The 25,504-nt window shown below is 44.6% G+C and overlaps 1 protein-coding gene across 1 annotated transcript in view; it reads right to left on the bottom strand.

Annotated features, from left to right (window-relative positions):
* The window catches only part of lrp1bb (low density lipoprotein receptor-related protein 1Bb), a gene marked incomplete at its 5' end in the record, with an annotated part of 1,188,884 nt that overhangs the window by 607,011 nt on the left and 556,369 nt on the right, over positions 1–25,504 (bottom strand). Inside the window, 1 exon segment of the mRNA XM_084314368.1 lies at positions 7,982–8,062. Coding sequence (XP_084170494.1) covers positions 7,982–8,062 — 81 coding nt within the window.

Raw genomic sequence — 25,504 nt, 5'->3', positions numbered from 1 at the left:
ATAGGTTAAGTTTAGGTAGTGAGGCATGACTGTCTGCTGGTGATTCAAAATATAATTATGCTGTTGCAAAAACTTTAAAAAAGTGTTATGTTGGAATAAAGTGATGAAAGTGCAACCTATAAGAAATGGACAACGTAATTGGTGAGCTTTAGAGGTGCATGGATACACATTGTATTGCCTAGATGGTGTCAGGCTAGGCGATTGCTTAATTCTCTTTCCTGTCCAGTCTAACTGGATGCTGACTGTAGCTTGTTACTGTAGACCTACAGAGTGAGTAATTGAGTGATTAAAAAAAATCTAACTCGTGTGAAGTAGGGGTGCTCTTATCATCGTACATCATCTCACCTCTCTTCCTCACTTTTTTATTTTTGTGTCTATCAGCTGCTGCTCGACAGTTTGACCCCAAGCTGACCGACCAGGACTACAGCGAAACTGTCAAGAAGTGGCTTCGTTATGCGCCAGACCGGGAGGGAGGCATCTCAAGGAACCGAACTTAAGTCAAGCGAACCAGAGTCAAACTTAGGGTACCCCAGCACAGCACACACTGTTTCCCTGGTTCATACAGTACAAGGAATGACCCTCATGGACACTGTTCTTCCATGGACGGCATCTACTTGAATGACGTATGCTGCTTCAGCCTGTTCTTGGAACCGAAGTGACCCAAACTTAATTGTCAAGCGAACCAGAGTCAAACTTGGGGTACCCCAGCACACTGTTTCCCTGGTTCATACAGTACAAGGAATTACCCTCATGGACACTGTTCTTCCATGGACGGCATCTACTTGAATGACTTATGCTGCTTCAGCCTGTTCTTGCAGTGTTTATTTTTTTAATTTTTAATTTTAACCTTTATTTACCCAGGGTAGGTTCGCTGAGCACGGATGCTCTTTTTCAGCTACGCCCTGCTTCACATTCACAGAGTTCCATTCACACCTGGGAGCTGCCCAGGCCTAACAAAATTAATAGTTGGTTTCAGGTTGCCGACCGACCCTGCCGATTTAGGTGCGACCCAATATATTTTATGAGTTTTTAGAAAAAATTATAAAAAAAAAAAAAAACGTTTTTTTTTTTTTTTTTTTTTTTTTTTAATAAAGTTTCATATAAATCTTAGTCAAACATTTAGTATTATGGATATTAAACATGCTGACAGAGTACATGCATCCATGTTGTTGTGAACATTTTAATTAAATAAAGAAATTCCCTATCCATAGTCGCCGTGGGAAAGAATAAAATAGAAAAATAAAATAAAATAAATTCCCTACCTACCCATGGCCAAACTGACAACCAACCTGAAACCAACTATTAATTTTGTTAGGCCCCAGTACAACCACAGTCTGACACTGTTGGCCACTGAGCAACTCCACTGGAGCAGTTGGGGGTTTAGTGCCTTGCTCAAGGGCACTTCAGCGGTTGGTGTTAAGGGTATGGGAGAGAGTTATATGGGAGAGAGTTATAGAAACATTAGGGGTGTAACGGTACACAAAATCCACGGTTCGGTACGTACCTCGGTTTTGAAGACACGGTTCGGTATTATTTTTGGTACAGTGGGGGGGGGGATCCAAAAAAAATTGCTTTTCATTTATCTATTTATTTAACTGTATTAAACAATATAAAACGAATTGGCCATAATTGACTGAGCAAACTAATGCTTACTGCTGTAACCTACAAATAACACTTAAGTAAATCTGAAGATTATTATATAGCAGATGCCTTGGAGGATAAGTCGTGGACAACTGTAGATCATCTAAGCTCCACTGTGTTTAAATTCAAATCCTATGCCATTGTTATTTAACCCTTGTGTCTGAAAACTAAAGTATTATACTCTTATTAGGGGACTAAATTGAAAAACTCCATAAAAAGATTATGTTGAAATAATTTCCCACTTTCTTTTCCATAAATATTTTATTCAACTTCAGCCCTGATCATAACCATTTTTTATATTATTTTTGTAATGAAATACTCCCACTTTTCTGAAAAGAGTTGTTAAATATGACAAAAAAAATAATATGTGGTGGTTATGATCGGGCTGAAGTGGAATAAACAATTTATGAAGAGTAAAAAAAAAAATACAAGATAATTAAAAGATTATGCCACATATTATGTTGGCTACAAACATAATCACTGCAAAGTTATCAAACAAATACGAATCTGATCAGACACAAGGGTTAAGTTGTTGTTCCCTTTCTAATTTCCTCAAACATCTAGTCTAGTTAATGTGATCAATATTATTTGACAATTGATGCTTTTTGTTGGACATTTCAGTCAGTAGTGAGATCATACTTTGAGCTCATAAATTTATAGTTAAAATGATTGAGACAACGCAATCTTGTCTTCGTTGTGCATGAATGCGTGTGCTCACCACACACAATATGTGTGTCACTATTCTGGCAGTGGCTATATATGTATTGTTAATGAAAGCCTGTTATAAGGTCTGTTATTTTTTTTTGTGTAAAAGGTATGGTCACTGGAAGTATGATACCCTAGAAAAAAAATAATTTTCATATTAAAGCCATGTTGTCATTTTTGTTCACACATTTTTGGAAATATGGTCATATAAGAATTGTATTATTATTTATTTAACAATAGTGTGTTTAACAGCAGGAAAAAAACATGTAATGTTATGATGTATACATATCAGCAGCAATATTTTAATGTAAAATGTACATTAATCAGTATTGATTCCTTAACTTTACAAGTTACAAGTAGATGTACAAGTTACAAATGTACAAGTAGAGTACCATTTAGATTATGGTTGAATAAACATTGATGTCTAACATTGATTCAATATAAAATCAACTAAAATGTGCATGTAGATTACCATTTAGATTATGGTTGAATAAACATTGATGTCTAACATTGATTCAATATAAAATCAACTAAAATGTGCATGTAGATTACCATTTAGATGATGGTTGAATCAACATTGATATAGTATCAGTTATGGTTGACACCTAACGTTGATTCAACGTGTAAGTCATAGACAACGATCTGTATAATTTCAATGTCAGGCTTCAACATAGATTCAATATTTCTGCCGAACCCTATTTCAACGTTGATTCACAAATTTTTTGCTATCTGGGTTGCTATCGCATCCCCACCTCCATTAGGCTTGCCCCCTCGATAGATGCCTTCAAATCTAGGCTCAAAACCCACTTCTACCTACTAGCCTTTCCCGTTCACTGACTGTTATGTGTGGGGTGTGTCTGTACCCTGATCAGGTGTTCCCAGTGTGTGATGTGTTATGTCTAGTTGTAGTTCCCTGTCCTGGTCTTGTAGTCCTTATCGTTTCCCTCCCAGGTGCATCCATTTGCAATCAACACAGGTGTGTCTTGTCTCGTCATCCCCTCCTGCAGGGCCGCCTCAGGGGGTGTGCGAGCAGTGCGGTCGCACAGGGCCTCGCGGGAAGGGGGGCCTCGCAAAAAAAAAAAAAAAAAAAAAAAAAATTATTTTTTTTTATTTTTTTTTATTTTTTTGTGGGGCCCCCCTTCCCGCGAGGCCCTTTTTCATCACAGACCTAAAATCTAGTTTTGCTTATATGCTTATATATTTCACATTAGACACGTTTGTAGAATGTGTCTGACTTGTTCCTGGGTCTGCAGACATACTCACTATTGGAGCTCTGGGGCTCTGCAGCAGACATACTATTGGTTTCAACGAAGGGAGTGGTTACTTACATCATGTGTAGTACGCCGGCGCGCGTCAGCTGCGTTTGACTATTTCGCGCGTGCAGCTTTTGACTATTATGCTTAGTTATGCCAGCCAAGATGAAGAGGTCGGTCATTATCAGTCGGTCGGTCACCAAGGAACGTTGACGAAAGGCCTCTCGCTGGCGGGACAAATGGCCGGAGCCTTGTCATGGTGCAGTCGGGATATAGCCATGATGATGTCGGCTAGTAGCTAGCTTAGCTAACCTAGAGACAGCGCATGCAGCCAAGATGAAGAGGATGGTCGTTTGGCAGATGAACTTCGTCAACTCCACGCGGTTGTCTCCATCCTCTTGGACGTTTGGTGAGTTTTTAACCTATTCTATTAACTCTATTCTATTCCCGCCGTGGACATCTCTCTCTCTCTCTCTCTCTCTCTCTCTCTCTCTCTGGAGCTAAACTGGCCGACTAGCTGTTGTAGTACTACTAGTAGCTAACGGTGTGTGGCCTGGTGTCAGCACCTGTATGTAGCCGCATAGCTTGCTTCTGCGTTAGCTAATGGTTAGCGATAGCCTGGTTGAGCTAACTGTTAGCCAGTTAGCTGTTTAGCTACGACGTTAGCTGCCGGCTGCGCTCGGCTGGGAACGTTCGTTTGATGCTATCAGTTAGCCTAGAGACTAGTTAGCTGTTAGCTTGTGCTACGACCATTGACATTAGCCGTGAGAATAGCAGGGGGTTCTGGCACTCTGACTACGACATCATCTTTGACAGAAGATGTAGTCGGGCCTGCACCATGACAAGGCTCTGGCCATAGCTTATTTTTGTCCCGCCAGCGAGAGGCCTTTCGTCAACGTGGAGACCTGTGTTGCGGCCTTTCGCCCTGCGTTCCTTGGTGCAGGTAAGATTAATGAAAATGTCATGACATTACCCCACTCTTCCTTCCTTCCCCTCCTGAAAGTTTTGTTAATAACAATGTTTTTTTCCAGGCAAAACATATGTTACTTCACAACATTTGGAGATACGACATGTGCTGTGTGTGAATTCATTGTCTTGGTCGTTTGTGTAGCTTGGGTAGCGTTGGGCCGTTGGCCAAAGCTGTGTGTGGCCTGGTGTCAGTAGCCTACCTGGCTAGCCTTTAGCTGATGTCGGCCAAATGGCTCCTTGCTGCTTTGTTTTCTCTGGTATAGACCCTCTTCTCTTTGGATTTAAGTGTTGATCTTTGTCCTTTTGGATCTATGTATATTCATGTTGCCTTTGTGAAGTTATCTTTTCCTTCTGTTTTGTTCTTTCATTAAAAGTTGAATATCCTTTAGGGGGTCATCTTTGCTTATCTCTCTCATACATGCTCTCTCTCTAACACACACACACGACAAACACACATGCTCTCTCTCTCTCTCTCTCTCTCTCTTTCTAACACACACAGTCTGCCTATGGCGGCCTTTCTCGATGGCTAGGCTGTGCTCGCTGAGTCTGTACCTAGTCAAGGATCTTCAGTCACAGTGCTCAGGTATTCTGCCACTGTGTACTCTCTGTTTAGGGCCAAATAGCATTTCAATTTCTTTCCAATGTGTCTCTCTCTCTGTACACTGTATATTGACTGTAGAACGGGAGCTCTCTCTCGCTCTCTCTCTTGCTATATGTTGACTGTATCATGCCCAGCCTCGGGCAGCGCTATTATTTAAGAATATGTTGACTGTATGAAAAAAAAAAAAAAAAAAAAAAGTATATATATATATATATTTGTTTTTTTTTACCTATTGGGGGGGGGGGGGGGGGGGGGGGGGGGGGCTCGCGTTTAAATCTCGCACAGGGCCTCGCATTTCTCCCAGGCGGCCCTGCCCTCCTGTATAACTGTCCTGTTCTCCCCTGTGTGAGGGGCTGATCCTGTTGTTCTGTGTTTTGTTTGTCATTATTTTATGTTACTCCTTGATTACAAAACCATGGTAATTATAATTAAATATCTTCTGTTGGTTACTTTGGCTACCGTCTCCTCATTATGTTACATTGACAAGACAACAAGCACTCCTTCAGACAATGGTAACGTAATACTCACTCATGCCCTGTTTTCCTGTGTGCTTGCCTGTGTGCCCTCCCGTAAAACAGAGTTGTGATTGTTGTCTATATGTATGTATCTACCCTCTGTACAGCACTTTGGTTGACACGTGTCATGTTAAATGTGCTATATAAATAAATCTGATTGTTTGATGTGTCAAACTCATGGCCTGCGGGCGAAATACGGCCCGCCTGGCATTTTCATCCGTCCCGATGAACTGAACTTGCTTATCAAACCTAGGTGCAATTCAACTGACCTGTGATGGAAATCAAGTGCACCTCGGTCTCCCTGCACAGCAAGTGAATTATTGCTAATTCTACTCTGAAATCTGTGGACATTATTGTTTTTGCGAAAGATAAGTGAAAGCTACGGTAGAAAGAGATCCTGAGGTGAGAGATTATTTCTGTGTGTTGCTTGTGCGTGAGTGTGTATGTGTTCCACTTAAACCCTTTTCGGACATGCACTCGGGGCAATGCGCAGAGACTCGGGTGTGTGGTTTGCTTGGAGTTACCCTTTCGGACATGTAGCACACAGCATGCAATTCTCCACGGCAGACGTGCTTAGGCATATGGAATCACTGTGCTTGGTTTAGGCGAGGCACGGCACCTAGGTAGAGCGAGGGCATGACACAGACAGCCTACCTCCTGTGTACTGAAGATCATAATTTAAAATATTTATTTAAATGGCATGTAATGGCATGTAACCTGTCATCTCCAAGTCCAGGACCAGTTTAACCTATGACTGCTAATCTTACAAACTCTTGTGGGGTGAATAATTCATTTAAACATAATATATGTAATTTAAATCTGTAAAAAAAAAGAATCTATAATAAGCCAATTATCCATAAATAATAAATCCCCTTAATTGGCTGATATAAATCCCTGCCTCCTGAGCCTTTCAGCCATTGTGTAGTGTGTTGTGTGTCTGGTGCCAGTGTATGAGCCTGCGTAGCCCAAGGTTGAGTGTTACACAGTGGATGTAAAGGAGGCAATTTCCACCCTACATTGTAAAGCGCGTTGAGTGTCTAGAAAAGCACTATCCAAATGCAATGATCATTCATAATTAATTAATTAATTAATCAATTATGCCTCCGTACCCACTATTTAAACAGCCCTCATTGTATTTATTGAGATGCCGAATGAACATAAGTGCATTCACATTATGCTTGCTGTTACATACAACATATTGAGTTGGTATGCACAAATCGAATGACCAACCATTAAGCTAGTGACCTCAGGAAAACACACTTGTTCTAGGTGTGATTACGTGTACGGCCCACAAAATCTGTATGTTCTCATGCCGGCCCCCTTGGTAATTGAGTTTGACACCCCTGGTCTAAAGGTTAGGGGAATAGTGATCGGTGGTCAGTGGTTTGAATCCCTGACCAGCTGGGGAAATGTGTGTGGATGAGAAAAACCTCTGCATCCACCGTGTAGGTGCCTTATTTTCTCTACAATTTCATACCGAACTACATCCCCCATAGTAATTAACGGGTGTATGGTAAAAAGTAGTTCCTACGTGAAACTGCTCACAACAAGGCATGTGAATTCTCCCACTGGCTCATGATTACTGGAAAGCATTTCAGCTTTCCTAATGTGTCTTTTGGTTGCTTCGAGCACCACAATCAGAGTGCCATTCAGCTCTGTTGTGCTGGAGTGACGGCAGACATCTTTACGGTGGATATCTTCAAGACTCGGGCGAATCACACAAAAATTATCTGGGTGGCTAGATAGCACTCTGGGTAAGGGGGGGGGGGGGAGAATCACCCGGAGGGGACCAGCCCTCTACACTCTCCTTGAGTTGGGCGCACTACAGCTGAAAATAGTTGAGGAAATAGTGTATTCAGTTCACTGGAGGTCTGCTGTCCTCTGGGTCACGTCATCCATCAGAGTTTCTCGGGGGCTGATTATCAAGCTCTCGAGACACGGAGCACGTTGGTAAATGTTATGTCCTCCTCGCAGCAGGAAAATAGGATTTGTGTAAAAAAAATCACCCAAATGCCTCTTTAATATGAAATTAATGTGAATTGGAGATGATGTGTTTCCCTGTAGTATGATGCTAATGAGTATGGTGTTTTTCAAAATCACACTGATTCACCTGCATCACAATGCCACTTCACGCTTATTACCTGAATCACAATGCCACTTCACGCGTATGACCTGAATCACAATGCCACTTCACGTGTATGACCTGAATCACAATGCCACTTCACACTGATGCACCTGAATCACAATGCTACTTCACGCGTATGACTTGAATCACAATGCCACTTCACGCGTATTACCTGAATCACAATGCCACTTCACGCTGATGCATCGGCCGTTTGTGCAGCTGAACTGGGTGAGGGGCTCACAGGTTGGGAATGCTGTAAAGACAAAGATCAAGGTCAGTTCAAATGAAGGTTGAAGTTAATCACACTAGCTAGTTGTTATTATATTAGGACTTGGCCACAGACCATTTCATAGTATCTCACATTATTAAAGGGGAATATCACACATTTTAAGAATTCATAGTATGTTCCTCCTGTGCCCCAGGACAGTTAGTCAGTATTTGGGAACATGCACCAATCTCTCCTGAAGCTAGTAGAGTGCAAAAATCCACCAGGCAGCAGCCACACCTGTCTGTTTCGCTCTCTAGCTCTCTCGCTCTCTCGCTCTCTCGCTCTCTCGCTCTCTCTATCTCTATCTCTATCTCTCTCTCTCTCTCTCTCTCTCTCTCTCTCTCTCTCTCTCTCTCTCTCTCTCTCTCTCTCTCTCTCTCTCTCTCTCTCTCTCTCTCTCTCTCTCTCTCTCTCTCTCTCTCTCACACAGAGCAAACCAACACGCCTACACTATTTAACAAATGCAGACACCATCAATTACCAGTTTCCAAACACACTCGCACAACATACACAGTGATCATCATCGACTTGTCTGTGGGAAAGGAAAAAAGCCCAACTGTCACTATTACACACTATTTCACTATTGCACTACACTATTAAACACTATTATACTATTTCACTTTTACACCATTACGCTATCACACACTAGTACACACTTAAGCATGGAGGTTAGGTAGTTGGTGCTCTCATAGTAGTCTGTACTGAGTTCATTGACACCTCCCATAAGAAGTTAAGTTAAGTTATACTTCATTAATCCCCTTGGGGAAATTCGTCCTGCATTTGACCCATCCTAACTTTTTAGGAGCAGTGGGCAGCCACACAGTCTGGCGTCTGGGGACCGACTCCAGTCGTATCGCCAGTACCTTGATCAAGGGCAATGGCAGGATATATTTGGCATGTAAGTATTTTTATGGTGTGGGGGAAACCGAGTCCCTGGAGGAAACCCACACAAGACCAGGGAGAACATGGATACTCCACACAGAATGGCCGCCGCTACCGGGAACCCAGGACCTTCTTGCTGTGAGGCAACAGTGCTAACCAGTGCACCACTGTGCCACCCAAGTGGGTCTCTATGACAAATAGCTCATGAGATATGAAAGGGGGCGCGAATGGACAATGATTGGCATTCATTAATAAATGTTTTGAATGCAGACTGTAGGTGACAATGGCAATGGGTTCACTATGGCCTATCCATGTTGTAAACAGGGGCCAGAGAGCTGATGACCAGAGTCTCTGAGCAGCGAACCTGTGTAGTTTTTCCCTCGTGTTCAAAAGGTGTAACTTTATACTGAATATATATTTCAATGGACAATAATGGAAATTCATGTGAAAAAAATATTCCAGAATTCAAATCCCTGACCTGAACACACACACACACCTGTCACCATCAGCAATGTATTCTAGCCACTGCACTGCCACTCTTTGTGCCTGCCTTAAAGTTAAACCACTAGCTAAATTTGACCCACCCTCACCACAGTATAGGCATACTGTCACCAGCCGTCAACCACCCGAGGGAGTTAACGGCGATCGTCCTGATCGGAGTGTATATTCCACCGCAAGCCAGCAACAAGGTTGCGCTCTCCAGACTCCACGACGAGGTAAATAGAATACAAGTGGCGAATGTCAACGCCGCCATTTTAGTGCTGGGAGATTTCAATAGCGCCAATCTGAGAAAGGTATTGCCTGACTTCTATCAGCATGTGACTTGCAACACCAGAGGCGGTAACATCCTAGATCACTGTTACACACAATTTAAAGGTGGCTACAAGGCTCATTCTGATAGTGGCTTTGGTAAATCAGATCACGCGTCCATCTTTCTTTCACCAAAGTACAAACAGAGAATTAAAAGTACTCCCGTAGTCTCGCGAGAGGTGCAGAAATGGGATTTGACGTCAGAGGAGACGATCCGGTCAGTGTTTCACTACACAGACTGGAATGTGTTCCGCGACACAGATAACATTAATGTCTACACGGAGACAGTGCTGGACTATGTTTGTACTAGGGTGAAAGAAACAATCCCCACTACCAAAATGAAAGTTTACCCAAATCAAAAACCCTGGGTAGACAAATCCGTCCGTGAAGCTCTGAGATAGCGCACCAAAGCATACAACGACGGCCTAGTGGCAGGCAACATGAATGACCACAAGGTGGCGCGATACAACGTAAGGAGGACAGTGTCAGAGGCCAAACGGCGCTACAGGGATAAAATTGAACTCCAGTTTGAACAAGCTGACTCTAGAGCTATGTGGCAGGGGCTCAAAACGATGACAGACTACAAAGGCGCCTCCCTCAAACTGAACAGTGACATCTCCTTAGCAAATGACCTCAATACCTTCTATGCGAGGTTTGATGCTGGTAATAACAACACCAGCTCACAAGCCTCGGCAATGGGGGGGGGGGGGTCGGCTGCTGATGGAGGCGCAGTGTTCAGGGTAACAGAGCATGAGGTGAGGCGGACCTTTAAAAAAGTGAATATCAGGAAGGCAGCAGGTCCGGACGGCATCCCCGGCCGCGTCCTAAAAGTCTGTGCCGACCAACTGGCCCCAGTATTCACTGACATATTTAACCTGTCCTTAGAACAGGCTGTCATCCCCACCTGCCTGAAGAAGTCCACTATTATCCCTGTACCCAAAAAATCCAAGCCTGCTTGCCTCAACGACTACCGCCCTGTAGCTCTCACCTCCATAGCCATGAAGTGCTTTGAGAAGCTAGTAAAGGGCTACATCTGCTCCTCCCTCCCCATCAACATGGACCCCCTGCAATTTGCATACCGCCCCAACAGGTCCACGGAGGACGCCATATCCCATGTGCTGCACACAGCAGCATCACACCTGGACAAGAGGCAGGGGAACTATGTGAGAATGCTATTCATCGACTACAGCTCGGCATTCAATACCATAGTCCCCTCCATACTCATAGCCAAGCTCAGGGACCTGGGCTTGGGCTATGACCTCTGCCAGTGGGTCTTGGACTTCCTGACTGGCAGACCCCAGGTGGTGAGAGCAGGCAACTGCACCTCCTCATCCATCACCCTCAACATAGGGGCCCCCCAGGGCTGTGTTCTGAGTCCCCTCCTCTACTCCCTGTACACACACGACTGTGTGGCTCAGCGGAGTAGCAATACAATCATCAAATTTGCTGACGACACAGTGGTGGTGGGCCTGATCTCTGCCAACGACGAGAGGGCCTACCTGGAAGAGGTCAAGGTCCTGGCGGGATGGTGCCAGGAAAACAGCCTCTCCCTGAACGTCAGCAAAACAAAGGAGATGATTGTGGACTTCAGGAGGTCGGGGGTCAAGGACTACAGCCCCCTCAGCATCGACGGGGCACCGGTTGAGAGAGTCAACAGCTTTAAGTACCTCGGAGCCTACATATCCAAGGACTTGACATGGACCACACACATTGACAGTGTTGTGAAGAAGGCACGACAACGCCTCTACTTCCTCAGGCGCCTAAGGAAGTTCCAAGTCAGCCAGAAGATCCTTAAGAACTTCTACTCATGTACAATAGAGAGCATCTTGACCGGCAACATCACCTCCTGGTTTGGGAATAGCACTGCACAAGACCGAAGCAGACTACAAAGAGTGACACGTTCAGCCGAACGCACAATTGGAGGGGGGCTCCCCACCCTCCAGAACATTTACTACAAGCGTTGCAAGGGCAAGGCTAAGAGAATCATTAAAGACTCCAGTCACCCGAACAACTGCCTCTTTGAACTGCTGCGGTCAGGCAAGCGATACCGGAGTCTCAAGGCGAGCACAGAAAGACTCAGAAGAAGCTTCTATCCCCAGGCCATCAGGCTGCTAAATGAACAATGAATGAACACTACACAACAACAACCACCAAACGCACATAGCACACACATCCACACGCACACACTCACTTTAAACAAACACACTGTAGCACCCACTCCACACACTTTATAGCACACACCCACTTTAAACAAACACACTGTAGCACCCACTCCCCACACTTTATATTTATGGATGAAGGATTGCACTACAACTCGTACACCTTACTGTAAATTGTACCTAAAATTGTACCTCATCCCATTTCTGCTTTGCACTAGATAGTACTGTACATTAGTACACTGCATAGTATTGTGTATTGTATATTATATGGTAACTCAGAACATTGTACATATGTCTATACCGAACACTGTGACCTCATTTTTCTTCTTCTAAATTCATGCTATATTATGTTATTATGTTATTTGATACTATCTTGTCTAGCACAGTCTCTGGAGCGTAACAGTAAGAAGCATTTTGTATGAAAGTATTCTGTACTTCTGTATGACAACTATTAAAGAACTTGAACTTGAACTTGAGCACTAAAGCAGTCATTAAGCACGGATAAAAATACTCTTTAATTACAGCAATGCCAGTATTTCCACATGTGGACGGCTTGGATGATTAGCAGGCCGGAGGAAAACAGGCCAGACATGTAATCACTCTATCTATCTATCTATCTATCTATCTATCTATCTATCTATCTATCTATCTATCTATCTATCTATCTATCTATCTATCTATCTATCTATCTATCTATCTATCTATCTATCTATCTATCTATCTATCTATCTATCTATCTATCTATCTATCTATCTATCTATCTATCTATCTGTAACTGTTTTAGCAGATTTAAAAAATGATTTTAATAAACGTTTTTAAAATGTTTACTCTTTTGTGTTTAATTTTCTGTGGATATTGCTTTTATTATGTACCGTTTACATTTGTACAATCATCGTTTCTGTAAATGGGGGAAACCTCAGAAGCTTAAGAATTTTTAAATAAAGGTTGAAATGAAAATGAAATATTCAATATTTTCGGATGGAAATCCATGTCATGAATCAGTTGAATTCAATGTGACCCCGACCCTGCCTTGTATGGTGAAAACAATTGTTACCTGAGATGTGCAGGCCCCGAATAAATAACACTTTAGAATAACTATCCGTTATGAATAGTTAATAGATCATTCAACAAACTGTTACTTATTGAGTTATATTTAGATACATTTAACACGTTGGGTGGCGTTAACGTAGAACTACATTTCTGTCGCCCAACCGTTGAGTGCCGGAAACGTAGATCTAAGTTTTTCTCACTGTATTTCTTTTAATCGTTATTGCCATTCATAATTCAGCGGGGCACCTTGTGCATACTGTTCTGAGTGTGTCTGAGCTGGCAGATGGTCTTATACCGCCCTCTAACGCATTCGGCCATTATTGCACCCCATTAGAAACGGGTTCGTTTCTTTTCTCTACCGAGCTGCGGCGTAGGGCCGGGTCCAAAACCACATTGCATGCTTGCACGAGGAAGGATAATGATGATGATCTAGCGTTGATTTCAGGAAGATTCGATAATCGGGGGGAAATTACGTGTTTATTGAATTACACAAAAACGCAGTTTTCGTGTCTTTTCCCCGGAATTACTCAGAAGCACCCAAACTATATTCATATTCAAAAACGGTATAAAACGGAAATGTACGGATGAAAAAATAATCCGTTTTTGCACGTTGACTGGAAGCAACTCACTGACACTCGATTGCGTTATTAGACCCATAGCTATAATATAGGTTTAGCTCTACAAACTACAACTAAGTTTACATGGGGTTAATGGACGGCAAGGCCAGGTCACTTCCCGGAAGGGGCGTGGCACTCAATGTGTTAATGTCAATTTACACAAAGCAATTTTAAATGTGTCTTTTTGCATATCCCTCATAGCATACACACAGTCCCTGTATCCTTTAGTTTAGATACACTGTTCATGTTTCTTTAAATACGCTTGTCCGGTGGTGCTTTGCTACTATTGGAGAAGCCATAAGGTCGTTCTAAATATAAATTGGACATTCCCTGCACCTTGAGATAGGACTTTATACCAGAGACAGTCTATAAGGAGGAGACGGAGCACTCCGGGTGTTTTGAGTGGAGACATTTGTAACACTAAATATGGCGGCAACAACATATATGTTTAATTCGTTTGTAAAATTATAATCTACTGCATTTTTAGATGAAATGTGAGTTTTAAAATATGTTTAAAATGAATAACGATCTCTGCAGTGAGTTGTTGCCGTGGTAATTAAGCACTCTGTGGCAGAAACCACGGGATGGCGCATGTGTGGAAGGGGTCAGGTCTTGTTAATGTTGTTAGTTGCCATTGTCAAGATAGACACAGAGAGAGAGAGGGAGTGAAGAATGACTCATCCGCAGAGGTTAATATGAATAATGTAATTGACTGAAACGCCCGCTCACTGAGTGCTTTAATCAATGGCAACAGCAGCCAGCCCTTGTGAAGTAAAACACAAAATGTGAAGCGGTGCGCTTGTTAGTTCAGCCTCAGCTCCGGCTCTCCCCTCCTCAGGGTCACGACCCATGATGTGAAAATTGGGTCCCTTGAACATTTCCAAATCAAACAAAAACGACTGAACCACTAGTGTACTATCATTACAATACGATACTAGAATCTATGAACGGCTACCACCAACGGCCTCTTGCACAGGTGTGTCAGCGCAAGTGTGTCAGCGCAAGTGTCAGCGTGCCCCCTTGTGTCGTTACCGGAAGTGCCAATTTTTTATTTAAATCTGTTTATTTTGTTTGATACATTTGTTGATTTCAAATAATAAGTGGAGTGCAGAGTGCAGATCTACTAAAGAATAGTAGAGAAATTGTTTGTGTGTCGTTTGTTAGGCCTCAATATGTGATCAGCTGTGAATAAAGGTTTGGGAACGCCCTGCCTAAACTCTAAGTCGCAATCGGTAGCTATCGACGCTATCTGTAGTCTCTTCCAACACTAAACCCAAACCTCACCTAAACCATAACCCTAACCTTAAGCTTAACCACACCGTTACCATAAACCACTAACCTAAACCTTATTAAAATCTAACCTTATACCCTAGCTATAACTGTTACGCAAACCTTAAAACTAACCTTAACCCTAACCATAACGATAACCGCAACGATAACCACTACTACCGCAGTGACCATTGGTTTGAGCCCTGGCCACAGTGTTTTTTCTTGTGTTGGTTTTGGGGTTAACGCTCCCTGCTGATACTGCACCTTAGCTGCACCTTCATACCTCAGAATTTCTTTTACGTACTATAACCGTTTCAACACTGACAAACTATCCTGTAGTGGACCGGCGTATGTCATACATGGTCGTGATACAGGGTTGAATTCTGTTCAACCTTTACATGTTACACAGCATCCCCCCATCTCCCTCCTGTCACTCTCTACTAATGAAGTAGAAAGAATAAATCACAGTCCTGCTGCTTCTTTATTCAACCAAGGTAAATGAACTGTAGCATAGTGTTATAAGATTATGGTCTGTTCCTTTAAGAGGGAGGCACCCACGCATACAGGTCAGCTACGCAAGGAGCGAATATGTGATGAGACAGACTGTGTGTACACAGGAAGAACAACAGAAGCAGGTAGCTTGTTGTGAGATATGTAACGTTAGTCAACAGCATGATATGAAGAATACAATGGAAATAAATGCACAGTCCTGAAGATAACGGTTTCCAGTGGTTTATTGTCACCACCACACATCAAGAGGGATTTACCCCGAAGTCCGGACAGTACGTTAAAACAATACGTGACTGTACATGACCACTTCGGCCCTAGAGTGAAGATAACACTCTCCTGTACTCTTACTAAGGTTCGAGTTAACACAAAAAAAGGTAACATTGGGGGCTCGAGTCCGGGATATGAAAAATCCTGATTTCATCAATGAGTTGTAAACTATGGACACGTATAGTTAGCTCATGCTAACGGACGCACGAGGCAATTTCGTCAGTCAATGAACTGAGTTGAGATGATGACGGCCCATGGAAGTAACGTTGACGTTTGCTCATATGAATGATCAAAGTATGAGAGACAGTGGCATTGAAATGCAGCAAAGTCATTATGGAACTGAGCCTCCCCATATGAATATGTTGTATGGACAAATGCATTCAATGACCATAGGAGATGCAGCTACCCATAACATTAACCCCTGCATTGCTGCTAAACCAGCAGCCTTTATGGAGAGCACACCTATGAACAATGTGACAGTCTATTCCCCACATATTGAACCTGCAACCCTGCTTTCCACCCCTGTGACACCGGGTGTGTGTTCCCGTCAGGTGCAGCCAGAGGGCGCTGTACACCACAGGCAGAGTACACCGGTCCATGGAGGTAATGAAGCTGTGACTTATGGCTATGATCAGTCCCATCGCAGGCGAGCAGGCTTCCATCCAAGTGGCCGGCTGCCCCGGCGTGTGCAGTACAACCGGTCTTCAGACAGCGAGGACGACAGTGTTCAGCGAGAGAGGATTCCTACACTACAACCGGGTCAGTATGATGGCACCACACCATGGAAGGACTTCTTGCAGCGCTTTGAGAGCTGTGCTGAGGCTAATCGCTGGTCAGAGAACACTATGGCTGTCCAGTTGAGGTTCTGTCTCATAGGTGCAGCAGGAGCAGTGGTCCACCGCAACCCAAGGTCAGCACGCTGGGACTACAGAGACATTGTTGAGGAGGTGGAGGTTGCTTATGGCCCATCATCAGAGTATGCAGTGGCTGTTGCCATCGAGTTAAGGCAACGAATCCGCCTGCCAGGTGAGGCACTACACATCTTGAGGGACGACATATATGAGAAAGTGTCTATTGCATACGCTGACCGTTCTGAAAAGGAGCAGGATGCAATCAGTGTTGAGGTGTTCACTAATGCTATGGGGGACGCCAACATTATTCAGAAGCTCCTAGAAGACCGACCTCGCACATTAGCCCAAGCTTACGACATTGCTCGTCGTTATGAAACTACCAGGAGAGCAGCTACCAGCGTTGCACAGCTCATGCAGACTGGAGCACGGAATGTAGCTGAGCGGAGAACCAGAATGGCTATGGTGCGCGATTATGCCCACTCTGATGAAGCTGAGGGAAATAATGGTACAGCACCAGCACCCACAAAGCAGAACCAGAACCACCCCGCGCAATACAAACAAAGGAGACAAAAAGATACAAATTGGGATAGCATCCGCTGTCACAACTGCTCGGGTATTGGACACATGTGGCGTAATTGCCACTCTCTAACAAACCCAACTAAGCTCTAGGCGGACACAGTTTTGAATGTCTCCAAAAACCAAAATGCATGCAGAGGGTCCAGTGGTAAAGGTGAGAGCCCAGAAATGTGTATCCACCTGCTGATGTATGACATGGAGATTTGTGCCATCTTAGACTCTGGGGCAGGGAGAAATGTGCTGCCTTTGCGATACTATAATTCTATCCACCCGGAGGTCAGACCACCTATCCAGCCATCAACTGTACAGTCCCTGCATGGCATTGGTCCTGGGAATGTCCCTGCCTTGGGTGAAGCTCACTTACCTGTTCAGATTGGCAGCCAGACTGTGGGTGTAGATTTCATACTTGCCGACCTGCCAGGCAGTGCTGAGGCCATCCTGGGCCATCCATTCTTAGAGCAGTCAAGAGCACATCTGGACTTTGGCAACCGAAAGATTGTGTTGTTCGGTGAACAAATACCATACTTCCATCCGGACAACAGGCCGAGAGCACATGCAGTAAGAGTAGCTCGCACCACAGTTCTATAATGCTCATTTCCGGACCCCTGTGAAAGGAGAGGTGATGCTATGCCCTACAAAAGGCTTTGTTGAGAAGCACCGATTGCTGGTGGCCCGGGTCTTAGTAGGAGCCCAGCCCAGTAAGAGTATACCAATCAGAGTATTTAACCCAGGAACCACTGATGTTACCATCAAGAAAGGAGCTGTAGCAGGGTTTCTCCAGTCTGTTGAGATAATTGAGCCCCCTACCATCATCACTGAATCCCAACAGTCCGACAGTGCCTTCCCCACCGTGCCAGAACATCTCACCACTCTGTACGCCCAGAGTTCCATTGAGCTAACTACCGGGGAAAAGTGCAGTCTAGCGAAGCTCCTGCAAGACTACGGCGACATCTTCTCTACAGGACCCACTGACCTAGGCCGTACTAACCTAGTGCAACATGACATTCAAACCCTGCCAGGTGTCCCAGTGAAACAACACCCCCGCCGCATGGCCCAGGAAAAACAACTGAATGCTGACCAGCAGATACAGCAGAGCCTCGAGACTGGACTCGCCCGTAACAGCCACAGCAGTTGGGCCGCGCCCATTGTCATGGTACGCAAAAAGGACGATACCTATCGTCTCTGTGTGGACTACAGGGCTTTGAATGACTGTACCATTAAAGATGCGTACCCATTATCTCGTATTCAAGATACTCTGGACACCTTATCCAGCGCCAAATGGTTCAGCACTCTGGACCTTGCATCTGGCTATTGGCAGGTGGAACTAACCCCCAGAGCATGCAAGGCCTCAGCATTCTGCAGCAGGAAGGGGCTCTTTGAGTGGAATGTCATGCCGTTTGGGCTATGTAACGCCCCAGCAACGTTTCAACGTCTAATGGACCGCGTCCTTGCTGGCATGCAATGGGAGACCTGCTTAGTATACTTAGATGACATCATTACACTGGGAAAAGATGTACCAGAAATGCTGCAGCGGCTATCCCAGGTGTTTGACCGACTGCGCCAAGCCAAGTTGAAATTGAAACCAGCAAAGTGTTGCCTGTTCCAACGGCAAGTAGCCTACCTCGGGCACATCGTCTCCGAGCAGGGGGTCGCTACCGACTCACAGAAAGTCCAGAAAGTCAGAGAGTGGCCTACACCATCCGACGTCAGTGAGGTCCGCCAGTTTGTAGGCCTCGCGTCATACTACAGACGTTTGGTAAAAGACTTTGCTGCTGTCGCTCAACCTCTACATGCCCTGACCAAAAAGTATGCCCGTTTCCACTGGACACAGAAATGCCAGGAGGCATTTGATAAACTAAAGCCACTACTTACCACTGCACCTGTCCTTGGCTATCCCCTTGATACCGGGGACCTCATTCTAGACACAGATGCTTGTGACACTGGAATCGGAGCTGTCCTTTCTCAGATGCAGGACGGTGAGGAGCGTGTGCTGGCATATGGCAGTAGAAGACTCTCCCAGACTGAACAAAACTACTGTACCACACGGAGGGAGTTGCTAGCCGTGGTGGAATTCACATCACACTTCCGCCAGTACCTGCTGGGAAGATCTTTCACCGTCCGCACGGATCATAGTAGCCTCCGCTGGCTAATACGGATGAAGGAGCCTGAGGGACAGCTAGCCAGATGGCTTGAGAAGCTTGGTGAATACAACTTCAAGGTGATCCATCGCCCAGGACGGCAGCACTGCAATGCCGATGTTCTGTCTAGAAGGCCTTGTCGTCAGTTCTGCCCTTGCAAAGTGCCAGACCCGTTGTTGAACATGGAAAAGTCAAGACATCAGGCTGTGCAGTGTGACCTGGGCGGTAGTGTGACAGAAGGAACTACTGAAGCTCATCCCATAGAGTTGAGCTTAGTGGGGGTAGTGGACTCCCCATCCCCTGGAATGGGAAGCACAGGTGTGGAGGACTTAAGGTCTGATGGAAATTCACAAACTGAAGAAAGGATTCTTCTCACAGAGACTACAGAGGCGCAATTATTCCATGGTTGGACCATTGAGCAGCTGAGGGAGGCTCAGATAGCTGACCCTGATATCACTCCCATCAGGAAAGCGCTGGAACAGGGAACAGAACGTCCCTCATGGGCGGAGATCTCACCTCATAGCCCGGCCACCAAAACATATTGGAGTCAGTGGAAAAGACTGTATTTCAAAGAAGGTATTCTGGTGCGACGCTTCTATTGTGCAGAGGAAACCATATTCTACCCTCAGATAATACTACCTCGTATGTACCAGTCAGATGTCCTGAGACAAATGCATGATGGTCCTGTGGGGGGTCACTTTGGAGTGGATCGGACTCTCACCCGTCTGCAGACAAGATACTACTGGTATCGTATGAGAGAAGATGTCACGCTGTGGTGCCGCACATGCGCTAGCTGTGCTGCCAGAGCCAGGCCCTCTAAGACACCCCAGGCCCCCATGGGCACTGTCCGCGTTGGAGCACCTATGGAGCGAGTGGCTCTGGATATAATGGGCCCCCCCAACGAGACTGATCGTCATAGTCGCTATGTGTTAGTAGTTCAAGACTACTTCAGCAAATGGGTGGAAGCCTATCCCCTACCAGATGAGCAGGCTGTAACTGTCGCTGAAGTATTCACCTCTGAATGGGTATGTCGTTTTGGAGCACCTCAGACTTTGCACAGTGACAAGGGCACCAATTTTGAATCACAAGTGTTTCAGAAAATGTGTGAACTACTTGGAATAGACAAGACGCGCACCACTTCTTTCAGGCCACAGTCTGATGGGCAGGTTGAACGTTTCAATGCCACTCTGCAAAATATCTTAGCCACAACAGCTGAACGCTGCCACTGGGATTGGGATATCATGATTCCCTATGCTGTAATGGCCTATAGGGCAACAAAGCACAGCTCCACTGGGTTTACCCCCAACATGATGTTGTTTGGGCGGGAAGTGACTGAGCCAATTGACCTGGTGGCTGGTCTGCCACCCGGCCATGAAAGTGCCCAGACTCCTCCACAGTATGTCACTCAGCTCCGTGAAAGGCTGGAGCTTGCTCACCAGATCGCCAGAGATGCCCTAGGTCAGTCTGTGGAACGGGCCAAAAAGCAATATGACAAGAACGTTTGCCGCACTCTGTACCACACAGGTGATGCTGTCTGGCACCTAGTAAAAGGCACCAAGAGAGTAAGAGATAAGGTGAGGAAATTCTTGCCATCATACGAGGGGCTATACTTTGTCCTAGGCCAACTGGACGACTTGGTGTACCGCATCAAAAAGGGGCCTAAGGCAAAAGTCAAAGTAGTGCACCATGACAAACTCAAACCATACCACTCCCGTACCCTGTTGGATAATGTCTGGGTCATCGAACAAGCACAAGTCTGGAACCCTGCTGAGGTTCTACCACCCATTCCAGATACCAGCCTCATCGACTCTGACCTGTTCCTGGCTAATCTGTTCCCGGATACGGCGGCGGGGAGTGATAGCGGACAGGAAGCAGAGTCATCTACAGACATTCCCTTGAGCCCTGTTGCTTTCCCCTCTTCGCCACACACAGCCCAAGTCTCCTCGAGTACAGAGGAGGTTCATGCTAGTGGGGGTAGTGCAGTGCAACATACTCAAAAAGCAACGGTTATGGACTCCACTCAGTGCCAAACATCCAGGGGCAGGTCTAGCAGGACCAGGAGACCCCCAGATAAATATGGAGAGTGGGTGACTTACTAAGAAAAAAAGGTTATATTACTCCTGTTTAAAGAAAAAAATAGTTCAAAGGAGTTTGTTGTTTGAAAGACTTTGTATTGTTTTGGTTAAAGAAAAAAACTTGAGGCACTGTGGCATCATGAGTAAATTTACTTTGGTGGTGATCTTGTTTACGGTGAGAAAAGTGAGACCATACAATTATTTTGGGGTGAACAGGTGAAGCAGGTGTTTTACTCAGTTAGAAGCTAGAGAGGATACTGGGAGGTTGCCTTTAATATTGAGTTAGAGCTGTGGTTATATTGGGGCTGTATTCGTTGCGTTGTAGGTGTGTTTCATGCTTCTTTTTCAGAGTGTGTTGGAACCTCAGAAGCACTGAAAGGAGGTGGACTGTTTAAACTCCTAACACTGCACTACCTTCCACAATTTCACCCTGTTCTCAAGAGAAACAACTATCTTAAGGATTATAATGGACTGTTTCTTATGGACTGTTACTCCGTCAAGGGGAGATGTTCTTGGGCATTGTGACCCTAAAGGACTCCAGAGACTCAAGGGGTGTTCAAAAGAAAAAGAAAAAAGTCTATGTAATCTGTTTAGGATATTTTGTGTGTAGTCATAGGGGTGCTGGAATGTTATTATATTTAATTGTTAATTGCCATCCAGAGTGGGGGTAGTGTTATAAGATTATGGTCTGTTCCTTTAAGAGGGAGGCACCCACGCATACAGGTCAGCTACGCAAGGAGCGAATCTGTGATGAGACAGACTGTGTGTACACAGGAAGAACAACATAAGCAGGTAGCTTGTTGTGAGATATGTAACGTTAGTCAACAGCATGATATGAAGAATACAATGGAAATAAATGCACAGTCCTGAAGATAACGGTTTCCAGTGGTTTATTGTCACCACCACACATCAAGAGGGATTTACCCCGAAGTCCGGACAGTACGTTAAAACAATACGTGACTGTACATGACCACTTCGGCCCTAGAGTGAAGATAACACTCTCCTGTACTCTTACTAAGGTTCGAGTTAACACAAAAAAAGGTAACAATAGCTTAGTAAGAAGGGTGGATTCAGGGAACCAATGTGTTTTGGTCGTAAAAAAGCCTTCATTAGGTTTCCTCTATCTAATAAATGCCCAAAAGATCTGATGCGTGACGTGGCAAATTCAGAGCTGTGCGCCGAAGAGGAATTGTTCAGAAAAGTTACAGTAGAAGATTACATTACTGTCAATTTACACAAGCCGGTCGGAGAGTTTCTTTCAACACAGCACACATGCATTTTTCAGAAAGGTCAGCATCGCAGCGCCAATGGGAGCCATTTTTGGGGTTCACTGCCTTGCTCAAGTGTACTGTGGCAGAGCCGACGGGCCCCATAGACTTAGTCAGAGCTGCAATACATTATCCTACCTCCACCCTGCCTTCCCCAATGTTCTAATTATGTCCCCGTAGGAAGGCAAGAAGAGTGGTCTGGGCAACCAGCGGTTTGAGTTATAATGGTTGAATTTTGCTCTACTGTGTAACAGAAAGAACTGCCACAGACCAGCAGCTGTGGTTTAGTTTCAGGCATTCTCACTCCCATCACATACTACCTAGTATTCTTACAAAATGTAACCAAGGCACATACATTTTTCAAATATCCTCACCAGGCGCCTCGAGCTTTATCGATTGAAATCCAAGACGTGCATCATTCTAATTGATTTGCTGGGCTCCCTGCTGCTTGCTGGGCTAGTGACGATGCTTAGGGGGAAGATATATTGTATCTTTATCACGCAAGTATCTCCAATTCTCCCCTCAAATATATTACAGCTCCCTGACAGTGAGTGTCTGGTTGGAGTTTAACATTCATTAAATATAAAGCAGTGCCATCCATAAATAATGGTGATTCCAAGTAAACAGAGAGCCTAGCAAAAAAACAGGCCCCGCCATCCATAAATAATGGCGTTTCCCCAAGTCAACAGAGAGAGTTCCCGCACGACACACTGTACGACAACCAGTAAACTACTGACAAACAAAATCCAAATTAGCATCAATCTCTAAGGCGGCCACCGCCGAGCTTCAGGTGTCTCTGCAAGACCTGCGTGGTGGAACTCCTAGGGTGAAGTGACGCCTGAGGAAGCTCAGACAACAGTATGGGAAGAGAGTGCACGCTTTGCCGCGCAGCTTGATTATGATTGAATGAAGCCGAGCGTGAACTTTAATTACTGCTTACACCCTGGCTGTTTGTGGCTACGAATTGAAACGGCTTAGTACACACACAAAGGCCGAGGAGATACAACACTGTGCAGCCTTTTAGCGACTGCAGTGTGGTTAATTTTAAGACACACAGCGATGAAGGGGGGGGGGGGGGGGGTTGAGGCATCTTAAAACTTCCCCAATCATTAGTTTAATGTAACTAATGTCAGCTACTGTATTTCCACCACACGCCTTACGCTTAAGGTCCCCAGAGTTGGGGCATTGAATTAGGAAAATCGGTTTTTAGTTTCTGTGCCCACGACCAGTATTAGTGCAATTGTATTACTTATAACAAGTAAAGTAAGGCTTTCAAATGTCCAAAATACTGATCCAAGTACGGCTGCTTTACCGCGTTGCCAGCTGAATGCAATGTTTTTTTTTGTCCTCCTATCGATTACCTTTAGGTAGGTGGCGTGTCGACGTGGGCTGGCAGGTGAGAGCAAGGTCACGTCAGCTAGCCAAAAAAGCAGTGGAGGGTGAGGTAGAGAGGTAACCTTATGCATTCAATAATAATAATAATAATGCAGGACCTGCTCAGAGGTCTTTAATTGGCATGCGATTATCCTCAACACACACACACACACACACCGGAACACACACGCATGCATTGTCTCTGTAGGATCGCCGATGCGATTCGTCTCTGCGATTAACCCATCCCGTCGTCCTTCCCCCCCCAAGGGCAGCCGGGAGCAGACAAGCGTCAACGTGAGCCGCGCCCAGGGACCAATCCAAGTGCTCATGTCCGTCTTCGTCAAGGACGCCACAGCGTTAGCGATCTGTTGTTGTGCATGTTTTTCCATTGGGTTTATCTTATCGAGGGGGGAAACCCTTGCGAGCACGGGGAGAACATGCAAACTCCACACAGAAAGGCCTGGGAGATACCCCACCTGGGTACCTGGCATCATGGAAACCTGGTCCCCAAGCGGGAATCGAACCCTGAACCTTCTTGCTGTGAGGCGACAGTGTTAACCACTACACCACCGTGCCGCTTTATATAGCTGTCTGTTGTAAAATGTTGGGGGAGCAAAAGGTTGGCAACATCTAATTTGATGAAGCATCTGACACGGTAGAACGACAATGTGGAACTTGACGCATAAAAAACCTGCCGCTGACAGGGAAGCCTTGCCAGAGGATGTACTCCGGCAAAACAATAGAAACTGTATCTAAGACCGGGCCAAACACCACCTGTGAGTGGATACGGTCTGGAAGCTAATTTGAAGGTGTAATACGTAATACGTAACTAATTACACTTCCTGAGTAAGTTGCCCAACACTTCCCAGACACACAGAATGTTTTGCAAAGCTCTTTACAACTAAATACTTTAGTATCCATTGGTCAGTTTACATATATAATAATGCTCATCTATTTCACCGGTAGTCTGTAGTTGTTTTAATCAATTTAAATAGTTTAATTGATTTCCTTTTATGTTTCTATTATTGTTTTTGTATTACCAAAAGACTATACCTCTCTACGTCATTGTAAATGAGAGCTTGCTCTCAATGATCTTTCGAGATTAAATAAAGATTGAATCAATTGTCTGTTTTGAACTTTGAACGTTGATCAAACAAACAATCTGTAAATGTATGTGATAAGTCAATACAAATCCTTTGGGGTGTTATACAAACTATGAGTGGACATAATACATACTGTCTTAAAATAATGAGGTTTTAAAATGTTACTCTCTGAAAACCTGCTATGATTTAATTGTCACGAGGATAACAGCTAAAATAAATCAGGCCTTCAAAGGCAGCCATGTATTATTTCTAGTTGTCAGTTTGTTTGGTCTTAGATTGGTCTTAGTTTGGTCTCGTTATTGTAATCATGTTTTTCCATGCTGAATGAGTTACATCCTGAAAAATACTACTAATAATAATAACTTTATTTGTATAGCACCTTTCATACAGAAATTGCAGCTCAAAGTGCTTCACAGCAGTAACATAGCATACAATGAGCAATGCATAAAGTGCAAACATATAAAACAGACATGTAAAA

Source organism: Notolepis coatsorum, assembly GCF_963971535.1.
Source record: "Notolepis coatsorum genome assembly, chromosome: 5".
NCBI lineage: Eukaryota > Metazoa > Chordata > Actinopteri > Aulopiformes > Paralepididae > Notolepis > Notolepis coatsorum.
This window is presented reverse-complemented; position numbering and strand designations above follow the sequence as displayed.